Source organism: Carassius gibelio, chromosome A11, assembly GCF_023724105.1.
Source record: "Carassius gibelio isolate Cgi1373 ecotype wild population from Czech Republic chromosome A11, carGib1.2-hapl.c, whole genome shotgun sequence".
Lineage (NCBI taxonomy): Eukaryota > Metazoa > Chordata > Actinopteri > Cypriniformes > Cyprinidae > Carassius > Carassius gibelio.
Window position 1 is genome coordinate 1,024,721 of NC_068381.1, and position 10,000 is coordinate 1,034,720.

Consider the following 10,000-nt stretch of genomic DNA (forward strand, 5'->3'; position numbering starts at 1 on the left):
AACTAAAACACTTACTAAACATGACTTAAATCATAAAAATGTAAAAATAATAACAAAAATAACACAAAAACTTAAATACACCACGAAAATAGCAATCAAATTTTAGAAATGTAAAATTAAATAAAATTGATAATTAAAAAAATCTAAATTAAACACTAATTAGATTAAAATTGTGATAATTTTAAATAAAAACAGATAAAAATAAAATACTAAAAATAAATTAAATCATAAAAATGAAAACAATGTAAAAATAAAAACATAGTAAATAAAACACTAAAATTGTATAATCAAATCACAGAAATGTAAAATTTAGTAAAATAAATAATATCGAAAAAAATTTATTCATAAAAATGACAAATTAAAAAATATTTAAAATGAATAAAAAATAAAACACTTTTTAAAATAATTAAATTATAAATATGTAAAACTTAAAGAATTTTCAAAATAAAAACAAAATCTAAATAAAACTGTTACCTAAAAGTAATTAAATCATAAAATGCATTGTAATAATTTTCAATAATTATAATAATTTTAAGAAAAAAAAATACTAAAATTACAAAATACACAGAAACATCAAGTTAGAATAAACAATAAAAAACGAAATAAAATTGAATGTGTATTAAATCATAAAAATTCCAACAAATAAATGGCATTTAAAATAAATAAAAAAACAATCAAAACGAAGTTCGGAGGGATCGCGAATCATTTGAGTCAGTTCGGGAGTTCAAAGCGGGTTCGTGTATCATTTGAGTCAGTTCGGGGATCGTGAATCCTTTGAATCAGTTCGGGAGTTCGGAGTGGGTTCGCGAATCATTTGAGTCAGTTCGGGAGTTCGGAGTGGGTTCGCGAATCATTTGAGTCAGTTTGGGGATCGCAAATCATTTGAATCGGTTCGGGAGTTCGGAGCGGGATCGCGAATCATTTTAGTCAGTTTGGGGATCTCAAATCATTTGATTCGGTTCGGGAGTTCGGAGAAAGATCGCGAATCATTTTAGTCAGTTTGGGGATCTCAAATCATTTGATTCGGTTCGGGAGTTCGGAGCGGGATCGCGAATCATTTGAGTCAGTTTGGGGATCGCAAATCATTTGAATCGGTTCGGGAGTTCGGAGCGGGATCGCGAATCATTTGAGTCAGTTTGGGGATCGCAAATCATTTGAATCGGTTCGGGAGTTCGGAGCGGGATCGCGAATCATTTTAGTCAGTTTGGGGATCTCAAATCATTTGATTCGGTTCGGGAGTTCGGAGAAAGATCGCGAATCATTTTAGTCAGTTTGGGGATCTCAAATCATTTGATTCGGTTCGGGAGTTCGGAGCGGGATCGCGAATCATTTGAGTCAGTTTGGGGATCTCAAATCATTTGAATTAGTTCGGGAGTTCGGAGCGGGATCGCGAATCACGAAAGATTCGTGCTCATAAATTTTCAAATTGGCCATAACCTTTAATTCGTTGTTGCCAACTGGGGTGGCAGCAGGGGTGGCAAGGCTTTCTTTTAGGGTGGCATTTACCACCCCGGTAGATCCGCCCCTGGACTCCAGCATATTTTTTTGAATTTCTACTCTGAGTAAAAGAATATATATAAAAATAACAAAAAAATAAATAGATGATTAAATAAGTAATAGCATGTTTTGTATCTTATTTCCTTGGTGAGTATAAATGCTTCTCTGTGGTATAAAAGACTGATCCTCTGAAATCTGTGACTCATTTCCTGAATTAACCACAAACCCTAACAGCTGGAGCACCAATCACTTGTTTCAGACACTAAATATAGCTTTTTTTTCATAAATATGTTGAATATGTTTTTGTTTTCCATTTTGAAGTTTTAGTAATTCTGTTCTTTGTTCAGTTTTATAACCCTGATGTAAACACGAGTCTGTCTCGTTTGAACAGTGTTTGTAACACAACAGCGCCACCAGCTGGAGCACCAGTGTCTTCACATGCTGGAGTTCAGCTCGAGCAAACACATTCCTCCAGAGGGAAACTCAGTCACACACATGACCAGATTAACTATCAAACAAATCATGCTTCATTAAGAGATCATTAAAGATTGCTGTATGATGGTGTGAACAACCGGCCTAATAGTAATCTAATATCACATTACCTCTCATGATTGGGAATATTATGATGAGAAGATCTGTAAAGTCAAAAGATCCAGTTTTACTTCTGTAAGTAACGAGATGTTTCTTTGAATGAAACCATTAATGTGTTATTATTAGCCTTTTGATTATTTGGTTATTTATTGTTTAAGAGTACAGTGCAGTGTTCCTTTAGATTCATTTATATACTATTATAGTTTTCATAATTTTACTTATATATATATATAAACTTTTTTTTTTTTTCATTTTAATTAAAATGTGGTTGTTTTGTTTATATTTTAATTAGTTTAGGCTCAGTATCAGTACAAAATCGTATTTATTATTTATTTGTCTTTAATGATTTTGTAGTATGGTGCACCAATTAATTATTAGTCTATTATTATGACTTCATGTTGACTTAAAAGTTAATTTAAACCCAAAACACATTTTAAACTTTAATCAAAGTGTTATTTGTAAACTATAATAGTATTTATAAACATTTTGAATTAGCTTACATTTGTATATTTTCAGTTCATTTTAATTGTTGTTTGAGTTTTTGTTGAATTTTGCTTTTTTTGCATTTGTATTTGTTTCTTATTTGTGTTACTTTACTTTTTTATTATTACTTTTAGTATTTTTTTATACTTTAACTTATTTCAGTTTGTCGCCTGGGAAACATTTCTAATCAATTTATCTTTTTTTTCTGTTTATTTTTATTTAATGAAGTAATTTTTTTATATTTTAAGTTTTCAATAACACTACAGACTAAATAATGCATTTTAATGTGGGAGAGACAGTGAGATCTTTAGTTGAACTTTAGCATCTGTAGCTTCAGTTAACTTGCGTTTATATTTTTAGAATAAATAAAAATAAAGAAACAAACAAATAAAAAATATTTTTAACCACCCTGGTGATGGTCTTTTAGCTTTTTTTTTGTTTGTTTTAGCTTGTATAAATACTTGCATGTATAAACAAAATATAAACATTTTAAATAGCTTCTATTTTTATATTTTCAGCTTTCATTATAATTCAAATTTAAGTTTTAGTAATGATGTTACTTTTTTATTGTTTTCCTAATTTAATATCTAATTTATTATGGTATTTTATTTAGGTTTTAATTTGATATTTTAGTAATTTGGTAAAGTAAAAAAATTTAGTTTTGTACCCCCCCCCTTTTTTTAATATGTCTATGCTGTTTTTGTTAACCTTTGTTTCAGAATTATCATCAGAAACAGATTATGTCAGAAGTAAAGAGAAGTACTCAAATGGCAATTATCATCGTGTTTTATTTGATGAAGGTTTGCATGAATTACAGTCAAACTATTGAAGGAGAATCTGAACGCTCTCGTCCTCCTGCATCGATCACTTCTTACCTGAAAACATAAAGTAAACAACAACAATAAAACAAATGAGAAAAACTTAAATTACCATATTTCCTTTATTAAACTATGGAAGCACGTTTTCATCATGGGATAGAAAAATAAAAAAATATAAATGCAACTCATCATACAATTCAGACTTTTTTTTCACTATTCTAAGATAAAAGTCAGAATTTCATGATAAAGTCAGAACTTAAAAATATTAAGTCAGAATTTAAAACAAAGTCTGAATTTCAATATAAGTCGGAATTGCGAGAAAGTCTGAATTTGAAAATATTAAGTCAGAATTTTGAAATAAAGTCAGAATTTCTAAATATAAAGTCTGAATGTCAATAATTCATTAATTGCAAAACAACTTCAGAATTGTGAGATATAAAGTCAAAATTAAAAAATAAAGTCAGAATTTCAAAATATAAAGACAGAATTTTTAAATAAAGTCAGCATGTCGAAATATTAAATCAAAATTTCTAAATATAAAGCCAGAATTTAATAAAAAGTCAGAATTTCAATAAAAAGTCCAAATTAAAAAATAAAGTTAGAATTTTGAAATAAAGTGAAAATTTCAATATAAAGTCAGAAATGCGAGATTTAAAGTCTGAATTTCAATATAAAGTCAGGATAAAATCAGAATGTAGTCATTTTTCACAATATTATTGTTTTATCAAATAGACAGTAGTGTCTGTACGCTCTCTAGTGGTGTTGGTCTGAAATCAAACCTGTGAGGAACACACCTGGCAGTTTGAGCCATTTCGGCACTTTCCCGGGGTCGGTCTTCTCTGGTCTGACCGCTGCTGTCTGCGTGTCACCACCGTCCTCCATCGCCCCCCGCTGGCCGGAGGAGTCACATGACTGTGGAGAGGACGACAGGTCTTCTTCAGCAGGAGGAGAGCGTGGCACACAGCTGGAGCACAGGAAGAACACGCGTGATGGATACACACAGGAACAGGAAGACAGCTAACACTAGTGGTTCGTCTCTCTGACTGACTGAGGTCAGAGGTCACGACCTCCTGACCGGCTGCAGTTCTAATAGACTTCCAGCACCAGTTTAATATTTGAGATGAGAAACATCCTCTTCACACAGCATTAAACACATCAGAAGCATTCAGACCTATGAGAATTACCCATAAGCCCCCAGTTATACGAGAATCTCAATCAGTGTGACCGGTGTAAAACTAATTAAAACCAAAAATCTTTTTCTAAAATTGAAATAAAATAAAACAAATATATATTAATACTCACCCTGCAATGAGCTCATCGGCCTGTAGGGCGGAGACACTGACGTCCAGAAGATCAGAGCGCAAGTAACCGTCTGTGGAATCACACACACACACACACACACACACACACACACGGTCTCAGTAAGTGTGTGAGTGGAGCAGATCGATCACATGACCAGCAGGGGGCAACGCTCCCATTACCCAGAATGCACTGTGTGCTTCCAGTAACGCAATCATTGGTTTGGACAGATGATAAAAGATGTTAACAAACCTGTCCTCACGTCTGAACCAAAGTACACGAGAGCAGCAGGGAAGAGACTCGCCTGAGAGAGAGGAAGATAAACACACACACACACACACACACACACAGAGAGACAGAGAGAGAGAGAGAGAGAGAGATAAACACACACACACACACAGAGACAGAGAGAGAGAGAGAGAGAGAAACACACACACACACACACACACACACAGAGAGAGACACAGAGAGAGAGAGAGAGATAAACACACACACACACACACACACAGAGAGACAGAGAGAGAGAGATAAACACACACACACACACACACACAGAGACAGAGAGAGAGAGAGAGAGAGGTTAATGACTGTCAGCAGACTGCACTTTACCACATTCCTACTGAAAAATACAGATACATTAATTTCTTTCTTGTGGAAATCGTGATTCATTAACAAATAGAGTTCAAAGGAGCGGCATTTATTTTAAATAAAAAATATTTATTATAACCAGATCAAAACGATGATGTGTAAATGATGTGTTAGGGTTAGGGTTATAATAATGACAAAATATTAATACAAATATTTATATTATAAAAAAGTAATGTCAAAGTATATATATATATAATGATAATAATTTACAAATAATTATTAGTTACATCTACATGTATATTATAAATAATTTTTAAAAACAATTAAGAGCAACAGAAAAAAGTAATTAAAACAATTTATAATACTAAATACCATGCTAATAAATTATTTATAATAATATTTATTAATAAATCTTAGTTACATTTACATGTTTTTATTATAAACAATGCTGTATAAATATCTCACAACAACAATTATTATTAATATTAATAACAGACACACACACACAGTCACCTGGAATAGAGTGACATTCGGGTCATCTAGGATGGTTTTGGGAGGAGCAACGACTAGAAAACAAAAAATACTAAGATTAAACACACATTATGTAGAACAACATCAGTGCATTTGTGTGTGTGTGTGTGTGTGTGAGTGTGTGAGTGAGAGAGAGAGTATGCGTGTGAGTGTGTCTCTCTGTGTGTGTGTGTGTGTGTGAGTGTGTGAGTGAGAGAGAGAGTATGCGTGTGAGTGTGTCTCTCTGTGTGTGTGTGTGTGTGTCTCTGTGTGTGTGTCTGTGTGTGTGTGTGTGTGTGTGTGTGTGTCTCTGTGTGTGTGTCTGTGTGTGTGTGTGTGTGTGTGTGAAACTCACACAGGTAAAACTCCATCTGTGGGTCCTGCAGGTGAGATCTGATGAAGCTCCTCAAAGCAGCGACTGGAAAACAGACAAACACACAGACATCAGCAGAGAGAAGAAAAATAATAATATCTGTTTACAACTAAACAAAGAGAATAATAATAATAAAAAACTAACCATAACACGAAATAATGAAGAAAAAACAACATACTGTACATATGCATACACTAAAAATATATAATAATAATATATATACATATAACAAATATTTTAGACCAAAACTCGAATCTGACCTGTTTCTAGAGGTCTGAAGAAGCCCTGAAGAACGTGTCGGTCAGGAAACTGGACCCTCAGCACCACCTGATGAACACAGCGGTGAGACGATCACATGACGATCACATGATCAGACGACACACACACTCACCTTCGGATACCTGTCCAGCTTCTCCTTCATCTGAGACTCTCGCAGGGCTTTAGTCACGAGAGGAGCTTCCTCCAGAGCCTTCCTGAAACACACCACACACATCACATGATGAACCGTGCAAAACTACCAAACAAACCAGTCCAGAGGATCCCAGCTATCCCACACTCCACAAAAATACAAAAATATAAATAATGAAAGAGAAAACATTCTCTCATGATTTCAGTTCATGATTATTGAACTAAAGCATCTGATATCATTACTGAATTTCCTGAACTGAGATCTGAAACGACTCGTAGCAGGCTTTAATTAGAAACTAATTAAGTCACAATAACTGAGGCTCAGAAATAAAACTCTGTCTGAGGAGTTGGAGGGCAAAGGTCACGGCCACCTCTGACCTTCGGCTTGACCTCTGTCATTTTTTTTGTATTATACTGCCCTTCAGAAGTGATTTATTACATGTTTCCCAGAAGACGAAATATAAACTGATTTTTTACTGTGGACAGTGGTATTTTAGTATCACTGAGATGCTATTATAGTTTTTGTTAAAATTTGAAATTGGATTTTTTACATACTTTCTACATTCATTTTAATCATTTTAATCAGTTTAATTAGCTGATGATAAAAAAAAACATCTATATAGTTTTTTTTAAGTTTTAGATTATTTCATTTGAATTGTTTTAGCACTAGTAACTTATTAAACTAAGTTTATTAAATGATGTTACATTTTAATTATGTATTTTATTTAAATTAATATTTATTTAATTTCAAGGCAAAGTAAGCACATTTCATACACATTGATAATTGTTGAATTAGCTTATTTTATATTTTACATTTTTATAAAAATCTTTACTTATTCGGTCTGTGCTTGTGGCATTTAATCTTTCTTATTTAAATATTTCTATTTAAATTTAATTTCTTTTTTTTTTTTTTTATTTAGTTGCCAAGACAACATTTGTAAGTTTTTTAACGTTAAATTCATATTGAATTTTTATACTTTATTTTATTTCAGCTTTACCTTAATTAAAAAAATATATACTTTTATTAGTTTCAGTTAACAATAACTCCACTGCTGCTGTGATTGGCTGCTTTACATGTCGATCACCTGATCTCGTCCTATCAAATGTGTCATAGGTTCTCACCTCACACTCTTTAGCTGCGCAAATCTCTTCCGAATGTCGTCCACGGTGACCTCAAAAAACTCATCAGGAAGTTCTGCGTCATCATGGCGACGGGCTCCAGAGTCCAGATGGAAGACCAGCGGATCCCTGTCGACCGGCTGTGCAAACACATAATTCACTGATTCATCAAGAGCCACTGATTCATCCGAGTCACTGATTCATCACAATTCACTGATTCACCACAAGTCGCTGATTCATCATGATTCATCACAAGTCACTGGTTCATCATGATTCATCACGAGTCACTGGTTCATCATGATTCATCACAAGTCACTGGTTCATCATGATTCATCACGAGTCACTGGTTCATCATGATTCATCACGAGTCACTGCTTCATCATGATTAAATCAGGAGTCACTGATTCATAATGATTAAATCAGGAGTCACTGATTCATCACGATTCATCAGGAGTCACTGATTCATCACAAATCACTCGTTCATCATGATTCATCACGAGTCACTGGTTCATCATGATTCATCACGAGTCACTGGTTCATCATGATTCATCACGAGTCACTGGTTCATCATGATTCATCACGAGTCACTGATTCATCACGAGTCACTGATTCATCACGAGTCACTGGTTCATCATGATTCATCACGAGTCACTGGTTCATCACGAGTCACTGGTTCATCATGATTCATCACGAGTCACTGATACATCACGAGTCACTGATTCATCACGAGTCACTGATTCATCTTGATTCATCAAGAGTCACTGATTCATCACGAGTCACTGATTCATCACGAGTAGAAGTTGTATTTCGAATTTATTCTAATTTTTACTTTTTATGATTTAAACAATTTATTTGAAACTGGCAGAAAATGCATTCCACGGAAAGCTATTATTAAACAGACAGGCCGTCTATTTAATTTTTAACTTTTTTTTTATATTGTATTTGTCCAAATGTTTATTTGAATTTTTGTGCACATTTTTAAAAACAGAGATAGAATAAAACTGCAAAGATATACTATTTGCAATAGAAAAATTAACTATACAGTGATTTAAATCTTTATCATGAAATAAAATTACTCATTTCGTGACATAAGGGTTTGATCACATCACGCAGACTTAATATAAAATAATATCTAACATAATAAACGCAGGGATCTGACATATAGATGCAATATCATAAGAATAGTCCAGTAATGTGTGATTGTAGGGCTCTGTGAGGGTCTTTACCTCCAGATATTTGTCTGTTTCCTCTTCGTCCCTCGTCGCTTGTTTGGCACTGACTGATCTCTGATCAAACACATTCACAAACACTTTAGCTTCAGAGAGAGACATCTGTGTGTGTCAAACGCCAGACGACTAGAAAGTGCAGCTGCTATGAAGAAAAAAGTGTGTTTTGGTGTCAATCATCAACTGAGCAGAACCACACACAGATCCTGCAGATCAACACTAAACCTGTCAGGAGAAGCTTTCTGAAAGAGCCTCTTCCTTTCAGCAGGGCTGCATTTATTTGATAAGAAATGCATTTTAAAAAACTGGAATTTAAATCAGCTGTTTTCTGTGTGGATCTGTGTTAAAGTGTGATTTATTTCTGTGATGTGCTTCTCAATTTTCAGCATCATTCCTCCAGTCTTCAGTGTCACATGATCAGAAATGTTTCTTGAGCAGTAAATCATCATATTATCATGATTTCTGAAGATCATGTGACACTGAAGACTGGAGGAATGATGCTGAAAATACAGCAGAGCATCACAGAAAAAAAATTAAAAAATAAAGATTTTTTTTTTTTAATTATTTTATCATTCATTCCTGTAATGAAAAAGCCGAAAAGAGAGAGCAAATAAAGAAAGAGGAAGTAAACAGACCTTGATTTCATGGCTGGGTTTGGGTTTCTTGGCTTTCGGAGGGCTGCTGGACACACATGATGACCAAGACGTGGACATCTTCAGTCCTGTACTTCCTCCCAGACGCTGGCCACTCCCTGAAAATGGCACAAAGTCAGTGGGCGTGGCTGAGGGGGCGGAGCCATGGCACTGTTGGGACGTCCCAGGTCGCTCGTCGTCCTCTTGTGGCATTAGTTTGGATGGTGGCTGGTCAGATTTAGGCCTCACTTCCTGCTCTTGGCTCGCCTTTGGCTCCTCCTCTTCCTGTTTGATAGCATGATGGTTCAGCTGCCCCGTGACCTCAGTGGGAGGAGCTTGGGTTTCCATGGGAACGGGGGCGGGCTCCTCGGGTGGTTCTGAAGGCGGCTGTGATACAGTTGTCTTGGCAACAGCATCCATTGGCATAGCGACCTCATCCACAGATGCACCAGGACA

The 10,000-nt window shown here is 34.6% G+C and overlaps 1 protein-coding gene across 1 annotated transcript in view; it reads right to left on the reverse strand.

Annotated features, from left to right (window-relative positions):
* Positions 1-3,339: 3,339 nt before the first annotated feature.
* Positions 3,340-10,000, reverse strand: part of LOC128021940 (tether containing UBX domain for GLUT4-like) — a 9,522-nt gene continuing 2,861 nt past the window's right edge. The window contains exons 7-17 of the mRNA XM_052609042.1: positions 9,548-10,000; positions 8,913-8,972; positions 7,690-7,826; positions 6,551-6,632; positions 6,420-6,486; positions 6,142-6,204; positions 5,790-5,842; positions 4,941-4,992; positions 4,692-4,761; positions 4,184-4,353; positions 3,340-3,446 (exon numbers count right to left, since the gene is read on the reverse strand). The exon at positions 9,548-10,000 is cut by the window's right edge and continues 28 nt beyond it. Of these exons, the coding sequence (XP_052465002.1) occupies positions 3,436-3,446; positions 4,184-4,353; positions 4,692-4,761; positions 4,941-4,992; positions 5,790-5,842; positions 6,142-6,204; positions 6,420-6,486; positions 6,551-6,632; positions 7,690-7,826; positions 8,913-8,972; positions 9,548-10,000 (1,218 nt within the window). The 3' untranslated portion in view covers positions 3,340-3,435. The remainder of the gene's footprint in view (positions 3,447-4,183; positions 4,354-4,691; positions 4,762-4,940; positions 4,993-5,789; positions 5,843-6,141; positions 6,205-6,419; positions 6,487-6,550; positions 6,633-7,689; positions 7,827-8,912; positions 8,973-9,547) is intronic.